Source organism: Lagenorhynchus albirostris, chromosome 1, assembly GCF_949774975.1.
Source record: "Lagenorhynchus albirostris chromosome 1, mLagAlb1.1, whole genome shotgun sequence".
Classification (NCBI taxonomy): Eukaryota; Metazoa; Chordata; class Mammalia; order Artiodactyla; family Delphinidae; genus Lagenorhynchus; species Lagenorhynchus albirostris.
The window spans coordinates 125,406,058-125,421,065 of record NC_083095.1 but is presented as its reverse complement, the minus strand read 5'-3'; the positions used below and the strand labels follow the sequence as shown (position 1 = coordinate 125,421,065).

At 36.8% G+C, this 15,008-nt stretch overlaps 1 protein-coding gene across 4 annotated transcripts in view; it reads right to left on the bottom strand.

The window, feature by feature from the left end:
* IQCH (IQ motif containing H) overlaps window positions 1-15,008 on the bottom strand; it is a 207,446-nt gene that overhangs the window by 127,493 nt on the left and 64,945 nt on the right. For 3 of the 4 annotated variants that reach the window (XM_060152785.1, XM_060152796.1, XM_060152804.1), the window contains exon 1: window positions 6,285-6,402. In XM_060152785.1, the coding sequence (XP_060008768.1) occupies window positions 6,285-6,402 (118 nt within the window). Of the gene's footprint in view, window positions 1-6,284; window positions 6,414-12,610; window positions 12,732-15,008 lie in introns of those variants that run through there. The other variant, XM_060152775.1, reaches the window with a different exon arrangement.

Genomic DNA, 15,008 nt, shown 5'->3' with positions numbered 1-15,008 from the left:
ACTTAACTGAATATATTCATAACACTGCACTTAATAAATGCAGAATATATGCTCATCCAAGTTGATCATATGCAAAGACCAAGAAGCAAGTCAGATTTCAAATAATTGAAAGCATACGTAGTATGTCCTCTAAACAATGGAGTTAGGCTGGAAATCAATAACAAAAAGGATACGTAGAAAGTACTCAAATTTATATACTTCTAAATATTCCATGGATTGAAGAAGAAATCGCAATGGAAATTAGAAAATGTTTTGAATTAAATGGTAATGAAAATATGACATAACAAACTTAGGGAATTTGGCTAAATAGTGCTTTGTGTGAAATTTATAACCTTCTGTTTATATATCAGAAACAAGTAACAGTTGAAATTAATGAGCTAAGGGTGTGTACCAATAAGTTAAGAAAACAGGAAAATTAAACCTCGAAAAAGTAAACAGAAGGAAGAAATAATAAAGGTAAGAGCAGACACCAATAAAATAGAAAGCAAATATCTGGTAGAAAGAATCAGTAAGGTCAAAATTTGGTTTTTTGAAAATAATAATAAAATGGATAAACTCCTAGAGAGACCAATCAAGGAAAAAACAGAAAGGCGTAAATAACCAATATCAGGAATGAAAATGTACCTCACCACAGGTTTTACAGATGTTACAGAAATAATTAGAAGATATTATAAACAACCTTATTCCGATAAATTTGAAGGTTTAAATAAAATGGACAAATTTCTTAGACAAAGTTAATTTACTGAACTGAAACAGACAAAAGAGATAATCAAAGTAGTCCTATACCTGTTAAAGAAATTAAACCTACAATTATAAACCTACTCCCAAAGAAAACTACAAATTCAAATGGCTTCACTGGTAAATTCTTCCAAACTTATTTCTTTAAGAAAGAAATATTACCAATTTTATCCAAACTCTTCCAGAGAATATAAAAAGAGATAGTACTCACTCACTGAAGGCAAAACTAACCTGGATAGTAAAACCTAAGGAAAACATAGGAAAGGGAAAATTTAGGACAGCCTCATGCATCAACAACAATGGTAAACAAAATATTAGCAAATGAAATCTAGCAATACATAAACAGGACGATATATCATAGCAAATTTGGCTTATTCCTCAGATGCATAGGGAATTAATAGGGGTGTCAGAGGAACCAGATAAAACAGATTAAATAAGAACCAGAGTCTTATAACATAATACCCACAATGTCAAAGTTTCTATTGAAAATCACTCATCATACCAAGAACCAGGAAGATGTTAAACTGAATAATAAAACAAGGAATAGATACCAGCACTGAGATGACAGAGATCTTAGAATTTACCTGACAAAAGTTTTAAAGCAGCCATCATAAAAATGTTCCACAAGCAATTACAGAAACACTTGAAACAAATGAAAAAATATAAAAACTCAGCAAAGAAATAGAAAGATTCCACAAAGAAATAGAATATATAAAGAGGAACCAAGTTGAATTTTTAAATTGTGTTAAAATACACATAACAGGGACTTCCCTAGTGGCGCAGTGGTTAAACTCATGCTCCCAATGCAGGGGGCCTGGCTTCCACCCCTGGTCAGGGAACCAGATCCCACATGCGTGCTGCAACTAAGAGTTTGCATGCCACAACTAAGGAGCCCACCTGCCTCAACTGAGCCCATGTGCCACAACTAAGGAGCTGGCAAGCTGCAACTAAGGAGCATGCCTGCTGCAATTAAGACCTGGCACAACCAAATAAATAAATAAATAAATAAATAAATAAATAAAATATTTTAAAAAATACATGTAACAGGGAATTCTCTGGTGATGCAGTGGTTAGGACTCAGCACTTTCATTGCTGTGCTCCGGGTTCAATCCCTGGTTGGGGGACTAAGATCCCACAGGCTGCGTGGTGTGGCAAAAAACAAACAAAGAAACAAAAAAAAAAAAACCCACAATACATTTACCATCTTAACCATTTTTAAGTGTATATTTTTTAACAAATTGAAAATTTGGAACAGAAAACTATGGTCATCTGAATACAAATTCAGTGGATGGCTCAACAACAGAATGTAGGAGGCAGGGGAATCAGTGGGCTAGAACAGCGGTCCCCAACCTTTTGGGCACCAGGGACCGGTTTGGTGGAAGACAGTTTTTGCACAGATGGGGTGGGAGGATGCTTCAGGTGGTAATGAGAGTGATGGGGAGGGATGGGGAGCGGCAGACAGAGCTTGGCTTGCTCGCTCATCCGCCAGTCTCCTCTTGCTGTGCAGCCTGGTTCCTAACCGGCCACAGACCGGAAATGGACTCGTACCGGTCTGCAGCCTGGGGGCTGGGGACCCCTGAACTAGAAGACAGAAAAATAGAAATTACCCAGTCTGATCAATGGAGAGAAAATAGACTAGGGGAAAGAGATTAACAGAGCCTCAAGGACCTGTGGGATTGTAACAAGAGATCTAACATTTGTATCATTGTAGCCCAGAAGGAGAAACAATAGAGGGCAAAGCTGAAAAAAGTACTCAAAGAAATACTGGCTGAAAACTTCCAAAATTTGGCAAAATATATAAACCTACAGCTTCAAGATGAGCCAAAACCAAACACGATCAAACCAAAGAAATCCACACTAAGACACAGTCAGACTTCTAAAAACTAAAGACAGAGACAAATCTTGAAAGCAGCAAGAGAAAAACAACACCTTACCTACATGAGGAAGAAATTCAAAAGACAGTGGATTTCTCATCAGAAACCATGGAGAAGAAAAGAAAGTGGCACAGTTTTTTTAAGTGCTGAAAGAAAAGCACTGTCAACCCAGAATCTTATATCTAGTGAAGATATCCTTTAGGAATAAAGGAGAAATCAAGACATTCTAAGATGAAGAAAAATTAAGATAATTTAGAGTCACTAGTATAATGACCCTAAGCAATGGCTAAAGAAAATTCTCTAAATTGAAGGGAAATTATAAAAGAAGGAATCTTGGCACATCAAAAAAGAAGAAAGAACATGGTAAAACAAAAATATGGGTAAAAACAATAGACTTCCTTTTTCCTTTTGAGTTTTCTAAGTTATATATGATGTTTGAAACAAAAATTATAACACTGTCTGATGTGGCTCTAAGTGTATGTAGAGGAAATAAGCATGCAACTACCATGAGATCCAGCAATTATGCTCTGGGCATTTATCTTAAAGAAACGAAAACATATGTTCATTACAAAAATCTGTACACAAATGTTTATAGCAACTTTATTCATAGTAGCCCAAAACTGGAAACAACCCATACATCCTTCAGCTGGTGAATGGTTTAACAACTGTGGTACACTCATACTGTGGATTACTAGTCAGCAGTAAAAAGGTATAAACTACTGATATAAGCAACAACCTGGATAAAATCTCCAGAGAATTATGCTAAGTGGAAAAAAAAAAATCCGGGCTTCCCTGGTGGCGCAGTGGTTGAGAGTCCGCCTGCTGATGCAGGGGATGCGGGTTCGTGCCCTGGTCCGGGAAGATCGCACATGCCGCAGAGCTGCTGGGCCCATGAGCCATGACCGCTGAGCCTGCGCGTCCGGAGCCTGTGCTCCACAACGGGAGAGGCCACAGCAGTGAGAGGCCCGCGTACCGCAAAAAAAAAAAAAATCCCAAAACGTTACACATCGTATGAGTCCATTTATCTAACATATTTGAAATGATAAAATTATAGAAATGGAGAACAGATTAGTGGTTGCCAGGGTTTAAAGGGGTGTGGGGTGAGAGGGGAGCGGCTGTGGCTATAAAAAGACAACATGAGGAAATGTTGTGGTGAAAATTGTGGTGAAAATGTTCAGTATCTTGGCTGAATCAATATTTCAGTCATCATATTGTACTATAGTTTGGCAGTGTATTATTATTGGGAAAAATTGAGTTAAGAGTACAAAGGAGCTCGTTGTATTATTTCTTACAACTGCATGTGAATCTACAAGTATCTCAAAATCAAAAGTTTAGTTAAAAACAAAGACACCAGAAGGAGAGTGAAATACCAAGCCATAGAATAAAAAAAATATTTGTAATACATATAACTGATAAAAAATTAGTACCCAGAATACATACATAATTCCTATAAATAACTAAGAAAAAGAAAGACAACCCATTAAAAAAAAAAGAAATGTTAAAGTTTCTAAATCACTTTGCAAAAGAAGATATTCAGTTGACCAATACACATATCAAAACAACTGCTCAACTTTATGGGTGATCAGGGAAATAGAAATTAAACCCACAAAGAGCTACCACAACAGAGTCTTCAGGATGGCAAAACGAACAAACAAAAGGAAATATCAAGTGTTGACAAAGATATATATGATCTGGAATGCTCATATATTGCTAGTAGGAAAATAATTCAGTATAAACACCTTGGAAAACTGTTTGGCATTATCTACTAAAACTGAGTGTATATTTACCCTGTGACTCAGCAGTTACTCTTTTTGATATGTATCCAACAGAGACACATACATATTTACATTAAAAGACATGTACAAGGATGTTCATAATGGTATTACTCATAATAGCTCTATGGTATAAACCACTGAAATTCCCATCAACAGTAGAATGGATACAAAATTGGGGTATGTTCATACATACATTCATACGTATTTATCCCTGATGCCTCTCTTTCCCTCACTCCTATCCATCAGCCAGTCCTCATGGCTCCACCACCAAAACATAACCTGAATTTGTTCACTTCTCCTCATATCCATTGATTCCATCCTCCTCAAATCCACCGTCATTTCTCACCTGGTTTACCAATATAGCCTTTTAACTAGTCTTCTTGGTTCTACTCATGCTCCCCTATGATTCATTATCTGTAAAGCAGTCAGAATGGTCTTATTAAAATGTAAATCAGATCACCTCATCCTCCTGTTTAAACTTTTCAGTGAGTTCTCATTGTAATTAGGATTAAATCCACTCCAAATCATGGTTTGAAAGGCTGCCATACTGGTTCTGCTATAGTCTAAGGCATTTAAAAAGAAGATCCTAAGATATACTGAGTGGCTTAAACAAATTAAGAGTTTATTTCTCTCTCACATAAGGGTTGAAAGGAAGATAGTCCCAGGTTGTCAGGGCATCTCTGCCAGACTCAACCTGGAGTTCCATCTTTGGCTCCAAAGTGCTTGCTCATCACATCTGCATCCCAGCTAGCCAGAGATGAAAAATGAGAAGGGGAAGCCATGCCCAGAAGTTTCCCTTTCCACTTCTGCTTACATCCTCATTGTCTAGAACCTGGGCACATGGCACACCACACTGAAAGGAAGACTAGGAGATGTTGTCTTTGGCCAAGCTGACATGTGCCCACCCGTGACTCTATTACTGTGGAAGTAGGGGAGAATGAACATTGAGGACAACTCGTAGTCCTGCTCTACCCTACATCACTTCAGTCTTCTCTACCTCTCCAGCCTTATCTCTTCCCTCTCTCTTGGCCTTCTAGCCACACTAGCTTTCTTGCTCATTCCCTCCTTAGTCCCCCAGGCCATTGTGCCTGTGCTGTCCTACATCTGAAATACTGTTCCCTAGATCTTTACATGACTGGCTCCTTCTCATCATTTGGATCTCAACATCTTCCAAGACACATTCCCTGACCCTTCCCTCCCAAGCAAAGCAATCACTTCCTTTTATCACTCTCTAGTCCATGTTGTTTTATTTTATTTCTAGCACTTATCCCTAACTTAAATTCTCATTTACTTATCTGCTAGACTATAAGCACCATGAGAGTAGAAATGTTGTCTGACTTATTCTCTGTCAGATCCCCAGCTACCTTGGATAAAGCAAGCATTCAACAAATATTTGTTGAACAGAAGGATTAATTTAGCCAAAACCCCTCATTTTATAACTGGTAAAGCTGAGGCCCAGAGAAAGTAAATGGCTTGTGTGAGGTTCTGCAACTAGTTAATAGATTCCCAGGTCAGTGCTTTTCTCCTATTTCATCCAGCCTCCTCTTTGAAGTCTTCTATTATCTCACCTCTCAGCAATCATTCCTCTGAACACCTATAGTACTAGACTTTAACATACATTTGGTTTTCAGTCTATAATACTTTGTATTGTTATTTGTTTTTTATTATATTTGTCTTATTTTCCCAACCAAGCTGCAAATCCCTTGAAAATACCAACTTTCTAACACATAGAGAACACAGGCCCTGAGTAGGTATTTCACAAAGAGACTAAAGTTACTTTATTCAGTAAAGTGAAACTCAGATTCATTACAAGTTTCCTCCTGTCCTATTATTGAAGATAAAAGATTTTGGTAATTTCTGTGTATCCCCAACTAACATACAGGCAGGACTGTCTTACCGGTAGTCAAAATCTTACGTGCTTCATCAAAACTACGCAGAGGAGCCGCTCTGGGTGTAATGGGTGGATTCTGAAAGGTAATTCTTGCTGTTGGTGGAATCAATCCTTGTTCTCTCATACTTAAAATACCTAAAAAGGAAGGTTAGAAGAATATGAGTTTAACTTCAAGTATTTCCACAAAATCTGAACTCTATAAATTTCACAAGTATAACTTACTCTATTCATTAGTTTATTTGTGAGACTACATTTAGTGCCTTAATCATCTGCAAGAAAAAAGCCATAGTACTGTTCATTTAAGCCTAATCTAACCCAAGAAAAAATGGCATTTCTAATAATGGTATTATGAAATAAACTTGTACTGTGATAATTTCATTTTAGGGTAGAAATACAATTCCAATACAAACAGAAACTTCTTTATACTTAATGACATTTTCAATTATTGATAATATTGGTATTCTTTTTAAAATACAGAGAAATCAGGTACACAGTCAATAACTAAGGAGATCTTTGGTTCTGAAAGAAAGAAAATCTGTGTGCTTGAAATCATGCTCCTGTTGTTACGAGTCATATTTTATTTTTAAAAAAGAGTTATTTTTAGACATTTCTCATATTACCAGATGATGTGAATGCCCAAGTAGGTTGTTTTAGTGTTACTGGGCAACATGGTTAGTATTAATGTGACTAATTTACAATTCCTAGAACTCATACTGTGTCAATATGACTGGTGCCAAGGTTTTTTAAGGACAGGAGACATTGTTTTAAAAAAATGAATAAATCAATGAGTAAATGAATAATTGAGCAAAACCTGCTGTGAGGGGCGAAACTCACATTTAAGGTGGATCTATGGTATTGAAGCCAGAAACCCAGAAACTCAGGGAGTACTTGACATAGACATGTGATAGGGCTTTAGCTTCTTGTTGCTCTCAGCTAATAGGAAGAAAAATAAAGAACTCTGGCTCTCAATGAAATCCAAGTAAAAAACTGTGTCCTAAACTGGACTAGGTTGAAGAAGTTGGCACACATCCTAAGAGGGATAAATATTGTTTTCATTTGCTTTATTATCTCTAAGGACTATATTATGTCACATTCAGGAAATTAAAGTCTAGGGTTGTGGGAATTCAGAAGAATGATCGCTGAGGGATGGGAGAGCTGAAGAAGACTTCACTAAGAACAATGATTCCAAAACAATGATGGTAAATGATTCTAAAACAATGATTCCAAAGAGAAGTCTTCAGTTTACTTACTGCAGGATTATCTGGGGCAAGAATTTATTATTAAAAATGGAGATTCCCGGGCCCCATCCCAGACCTGTCCAAATTTCTGAGGCCCCTGGGAATCTGCATTATGGAAGCCTCCAGGAGATGTTTATGTGCATTGAAGTTTGAGAATCACTAGAATTGGGGCCAGTGATCTACATTTTAAATAAGCACTCCAGGTCAATCTTTTGCACTGTTAAAACTTAAGAACTACTGATCCCAAGTACAACTCTTCAAGCCCTTTTCAAAATTAGTACTCCAGGTTTTAATTGTTATAACACCAGAATTTAACTACATTAAAATATGAAGACTAATTCTCTGTCCTCACAAATATTTTCCACCTATAAATATCATATCCCATGTCCAAGAACTGTGCCTACTTTGCAGATGTGGAAAACAGAGCTGCTTCTAATTCAGTGTATTTTCATTACTAGAATGAGTTTCATTCTCTGAGAATCCCAAAGAATATGAGCATGATTTTAACCCTTGCTTTAGTACTAGGTGAAGCAATTCACTTAATTTTAGACAAACACACGTGTGCATTTACCATCGAAAGGAAAAAGTTATGATTTTGGAATAAGCAAAAGAGATTACTGGTTATCTTTTCATCAGAATGCTGGAAAGTCTGGAGATTATCTGACCCTATAATCACCTTTGTTTTTGATTAATCTCTTTTACAATTCTGTAGAGATTAAGGTTAGTTTATAGAAGACCAAGAGCAGTGCAAATAATTCTTGTTTATACATATGCAAATAAATTTTGTCACATGGAGGGACAGTACTTTCCCTACCCCCCAAAATTCAGTTCTGCATGCATTTGCAAATTTATTTCCAAATTTTTGGTTTGTAAATTTGTCTGCTGTTTGAATTCTTCTTTGAATCAATTGTAACATTTTACTGGTTCCCTCATTTAATTAATGAGTTAAACAGAATCTTTGATGTGTTCATTTTATAGTTGTATAAGAGTCATGGTTTTACTTTCAAAAATATATATCCTTTAACAATTTTGGAGATCCCACCAAGATGAGCAAAAGATTCACCTGAAATTGCCAGAAAAGGTACATATCACAGGGAACCAAGCCAGGCACTTATTTTCTTGGCACCCATAGGTGAATTCAAAGTGGCAATAGAACTTTGCTGACTCTTGTTTCTCTAATTTTGATATTACTCCATATTAATGGCTGATAAGTTAGTCCTTGTTGGTGGCTACGACTGAGAATTTGGTGAGTTTTGTAAATGGATCTTACAGAGATCTATTCCCTATCGAGTGAGAGACAATAGAGAATATGGTTTGTAGACTTCTGTTTGTCTATGTGTGTATTTTGAGCTCAATTCAACTAGGAATTTCATACCCACAAGGAAGGAGACTAACTTTTTGCTATCTGGACCATTACATTTTTGTGTTTCTGTGTTTATTTTTCATTTGTAGCTGAAATTGTAGGATTGAAGCTTTAAACTCTCTCTGATCTGTAATTCAGAAAGCCCTTTATTTCTCATTGTGAAGGTAGAATGTTTTCCTATCTCCAGATGGTATTAATAAATTAGATTGTAAAGTCTCAAATTAAAGGAGCTGTGTTCTGATTGACTTACAGAGAGAAATGAGCACTTACAGGAATTGAATATTCCTAAAATTCCCAGAAAATAAGGAAATTGAACTTCTACTACTTTAGATGAGCTCCCTCTCACCTCCCGAATTCAGAAACTCTGACTGAGCCTCCTTACTTTTCATGGCAATATGGGTTATTTGCATAGTTTCAATAAGAAACTTTTCTTCTTTTATTAAGATATAATTGAAAAAACTGCTTATGCAACCAACAACTTGCCTGGAATTTCATATTTAAGAATGATGTTATTAGTGAGGTATAATAAGTTACATTTAAAGAACTAAGCTTGACTTTATGGAACCAAATGCTTCCAAAGCCCTCCCAGAAAAACTGGCCTGATACATGGCTTACAGGATTTCCATCCTTACAGGTGGAAAGGAATGTCATTTCCCAACAGGTCCAAGAAGCTTAGGATATTTGGAGCATTTCTAGAGGAGAGGAATGTACCCAAATTTATAGGTTCTGTAGTTGAAATATGGTGGACAGAGTTTCTTGGGCTTGATTTTCTAACCTCAGTATAACAAGTAATAGAGGATTTAAAAACTTCAATCTGAGATTCCTTATGAAAACTTCCAACAGAGCAAACTTAAGATGGCCTATGTGGTGATTAACATTCTTGCTGCACCTATGTAAATTATCAGGCCAAACCTAATGAGACCAGCCTTATTTTGTGAATAATTTTTTTAGATCATTTTGTATCAAAAATGGGGGAAGATTATAGGAAATTTTTTTTTTTATGTTTTAGAATAAGCAAAAGAGATTACTGGATACCTTTTCAATGGAATGCATTCAGGAACTATCTGAACCTAGTCTTTGACTAGGCTATTTTACAATTCTGTAGAGATTAAAGTTAACTTGTGGGGAAAAAACTGATAATAATGCAAATAATTCATATCTATAGACATGAAAAAAAATTCTGTCTGGTGAAGGAACATTCCTTCTTTCCATAGAAATGTCAATTTTCCATCTATTTGCAAATTTATTTCAATTTTCCTGATCTACAAAGATATGTTCTTTGGATTCTCCTTCAGACCAGTTGTGACAGCTTACAAATTCTCTCCTTTAACTGATGAGTTAAGTAAATAAAATCTTTGACACGTGTTCATTTGTAAGAGAGTCAGGATTTTACCTGTTTTTGAAAATCATCCCTTAACGCCTTTGTCTCATTTAATTTTCAAAACTCTCTCACTTTCCTGTTGACTAGATTAGGAATTAGAAATTCATTCATTGTGTCAGTCATTCAACCAATATTTAAGCGCCTGTTATAATATCCCCACTCAGGAAATATTCTGGAGAGTGGGGATTCAATGGTGAACCAGACAGACCTCATGGAGCCTTTAGGGGTGGAGAAGACATTAAATAATTTCACAAATAAATATATAATTACAAACTGTGAGCATCTATAAAGGAAAAAGACAGATGCTTGAGGAAATGACTTCTACAGGCAGAGGTAAAAGCACTTGTGAAGGCCTGATGTGAAAAAGTGCTTGGCCTGATAAGGAAGAGAGAGAAGTCCCATGTGGCTGGAGCACAGAGAAAGCAGAATGAGATGAGAATGGAAGGGAGGCCAGGTCAGGCATGCCTTGTTTATAGAGTTTAGAGTTTATTCTAAGATCAGAGAGCAAGTTGCCCACTGTCACACAGAGCCTAAACGGAACATTTTTATTATGAGACTTATATTCTTAACCATTGTGGAGGGGTTGGGGGAGATTTCTTCTTTGGATTTAGCAAGATAATTCAAGAAGTAGAGAAGTTTGCCCTGCATTTTCCAAAACTATTCTCTCTTCTGGATGTTGTTCATCTTTCACCACATGCTGGACTTGTGTAGATCTGGGGTGACTTACATGACAGATCAGAGCATCAGGACATGTAAAAGTCTGGACACTCTATCTACATTTGTGTGGCTTGTGCTTTCCTGGTGTTCATATTACCTTGCACAGTACCAGACATATGGCAAGTACTCAATAAATGTGTTGATTAATTGGTTAATTAATTACAAATATTATGGTAGGCCATGTGTTCTCTGGCAGATAATTGAGGGATGAAAATACGATGTTTTTCTGGACCAAGTTGCTATGGCTCTAGATTTACCTTTGTTTTGCAGCAATTTTTTATTGTGTCTATTGTTAAAGCAAGTATAGATAGATTGATTGATTGATTCATTCATTCATTATTTTATTCATCTTAATTTGACCCAGGAATAATGTAAGTGTTTCTAAAGCAAGAAGTAGAAACTCTGCTGAAGTTTTCCCAGGGAGTAAACATTATGTAAACCAACTAAAAGCATGTGTCACAAAGATTTCTAAACAACAATGATTGGTAACTAGGAAGGTAATTGTTACAGTTGCAGGAAATTTAATCAATTAAGAGACTTATAATGATGCAGGGCTGTCTTGAGTTTTGCTGTACCCCACCACTGACTGGGTCAGCAGACCAGGAGCTACAAGATGGGGGACTTTAAATCTTCAGGTACCAGAAGAGCCCTGGGGAACCAACTTTAGATCCAAAATACTCCAGACAACAGTTAGAAAGTGAGATAGAAATAATTAAAGATCATCTCACTTGCTCATATTTGAGGTACAAAAGGTGATCCACTTAATTCTTTAGGGGGACTTCCCTGGTGGCGCAGTGGATAAGACTCCACACACCCAATGCAGGGGGCCTGGGTTCGATCCCTGGTCAGGGAACTAGATCTATGTGCATGCTGCAACTAAGAGTTCAAATGCCACAACTAAGGAGCCCTGGAGCTGCAACTAAGGAGCCCACCTGCCATAACTAAGACCTGGTGCAACCAAAAAAAAAAAAAAAGAATTCTTTAACATGTCAGCCAATTAAGTATCAGGGAAAAGTAAAGAGGGTTACACTTGTGACACTCAGTCCTTAGTCATTTGCTTACTCTTTCATTTGCTTATTCATTCAACCAACAATTTAGTATCTACAAAATACTAGATATGGTTCTAAGCACTGGGGATACTGAGATAAAGATGACATGACCTTTTGCTTAAAAAACAAGAAATCCACTGGTTTCACAAACTCTGGTATTTCGACTAAGACATGCATAGTTTAAATGCTAATTGCATAAATTCTGGCTTCATATTTTTGTATAATAGTATATTGAAATAAGTTTTTAAATGCTATCGGAAAAACATCAGAAATTATCTGCTCAGAAGCTTGAAAAATTATAATAATATCACTTAAACACAATAATAATTTTAATGTGTAATAACATCAACATCTAAATCAATAGTAAATCTATAGAATCATGGATTTTAGAGGTGGGAAGGGACTCTAGTCCAACCTTCTGATTTACAGAGAAGGAAACTCAGGCTACAGTGAGGACTTGACTTGTCTGAAGTCATCTTGGAGAATTAGTGGCTGAATCCAAATTCAAACTCAGGCCCCCAGTCCCACCTCAGTGCTCTTTCCCTATGTTCCTAAACATGTAAAATGGTTATTGAATCACTAACCTTTATTGGCATCCACTTGTAAGACTGGCACAGGGGTGAAATAGGGATTCGTGCGATGAGAAGCTGGCAGAACCGTGAGGTTGGATATGGTGGACCCTTTTATTAACTTCTGAGCCTTCACCTAAATGATCAAAAATTTGTTTTCAGCAGACATTTTTTGCCTTCAAAATGAGCACAGTTTTCTTCTTGTAAACAATAAATAAGATTATGAATCGTTTCATTAAGTTTTAATAAAGTAGCAATATCAGCTCCAATTTTATTGCTGATGAGTACCCTGTGCTATTGTCTACTGTAAGGAGTTTGTGTAATTTAAAATAGTTAATTAAATCCAATTAACATGTTGTGATTTCCACTATGCAAAGTCAGTATAGTAGTTAATAAAGGAACTATTAAGATTTTGTTCAATTTTAATGACTACAATATAAAAGTGCTAAATCTTGACAGGAGGCTTTGAATACAGCAAAGTTTTATACAGGCAAATTTTCTAGGAAATACATATTAGAGTTTTGAGGATAAAGAAAAACTGGGAGAATGTAAAGATAAATCTATCAGTCAACGTTAACAGGTTAAGGATAAACTCAGCATACTCTTGCAGATCTTAGAAATGGTTAAAGACATGATGTCTAGATCACTTACAGTAGATATTACTTTTCCTAAAGTCATTACATGCTTTTATTATAGTTATGAAATATGAACTGTTTCTATTAAATGGTTTCTAGATTTCGAAGATTATAGGTATTGCAAATAAATCACATTTAATTGTAGAGCCCAAGCACATTATTTTACCTTTATTATAGGAGGTTATGAATTACCTGGGCCCTCTCAGCAAGGAAGATGCAACTGTTTGGTATTTATAGACTGTTTTAAATTTTCCAGTTGTTTTCCAAACATTAATTAATTTGCACAACTTCCAAGGGAACTAGGTAACGGTTTGCTAATAAAGAGCCAAGTCAGAAAGCTTAGTAGATTTGTCTCAGGTCACGTAGAGTACTAGATATGCAAAGATGATTCAATTTGAAGATTAATCTGATTCTGCATTAGTGAAACTTGCCATTGGACTCAGTTGTAGTACATCTTATTGTTCATCAAGGTCATGATGACCTTAAGGAAAAAGAAAGGGAAAGTTTCATCAAGACTCTGGGGAGAAAATCACTTTGCAAAATAAATATCTATTGGCTGAGAAATGTCTGTGAACAAAGTTATTTTAGGGCCATACTGCCAGGATGTGGTACTTAAGGGAAACTATAAGCAACTACCATCCTATGGACACCAAAACCTTTGGCGATGTTTGGTGAGGACAGTTTAAAATGACTACAAATAGGATTTTTAACAGGAAAGAGCAGACTGTTAATGCAATCGGTTTCCTTCCAGGCGAGTGGGAAGAGAAAAGGTCAGTGCTCTGGGTCTCGCCTTGATAAGAGTGTGTATGCACATTGTGTGATTATGGAACTTCTGTCTTGCTGATGCACCTTGGTCTCCTTTCCTCATCCTCAGCTCTCCTTTCCCCACCTCACCTCCAGAGAGGAGTAGTTTCCAGGAGCTCCTCCTAACCAGGGAGGCTGAGATAATCACCCAGTGTACTGTGCTCCAGACATGGTGCAGGCATAGCTGAGGACACTCAGTATCAAAAATGGAAGAGTCTCCAGTTATCTGATTGATCTCAGGGTCAGGGAGGCAAAGGTAAATCGAAGGAAGAAAGATTCCACTTAAATAACATTGTCAAGTACTGTGAAAGTGTAAAATACAGTTTTGGCAGTTTCGGGGCTTACAGCATCATTTATCTGGATTTTCTGAAAGCCTTTGACAAAGTACACCTGACAACCTGCTCTTGAAAGCTAAAGTAGCAGGATCTGACCTCAAACACAATGTAAAGTGTGACACAAAGATGAGAGTGGAAGGCAGATGATGTTCGGATTCTCTCAGGCAGTCAGCACATTCATAACACTGGTTTCTTTAATTCTTTACATTGCATAAATCTCAACAATGTAAAAGCCAGACCCAAGGTCTAGGGCTGTGCTGAAAAGGCAGTGAGGGGGGTGTGTGTGTGTGTGTGTGTGTGTGTAGGGGGCATGGAGGGGTGACATCCTGGCGAGTTTACATTTCTGCATATGCTTGGTTGGAAGAAGGACGGTAACAACCTTCAGCGTTTACTGAGCATTTACTATATAACACTAACTTTAATACAATAAGCATTAAATTTCATGAGCAATGGAAAATCTAAGAGCTATGAGAGTGCAGAAGAGGTAGTAATTAACTCTGCCTGCTGGTATTGCAGAAGGCTTTGCAATGACTCTCAACCCTGGCTGTATATTAGCATCACTCAGGGAGCTTTTTAAAAATACTGCTGCCTGGGTCCCAACCCTGGGCAATTAAACCAGAATAGCTGTGCTGGGGCCTG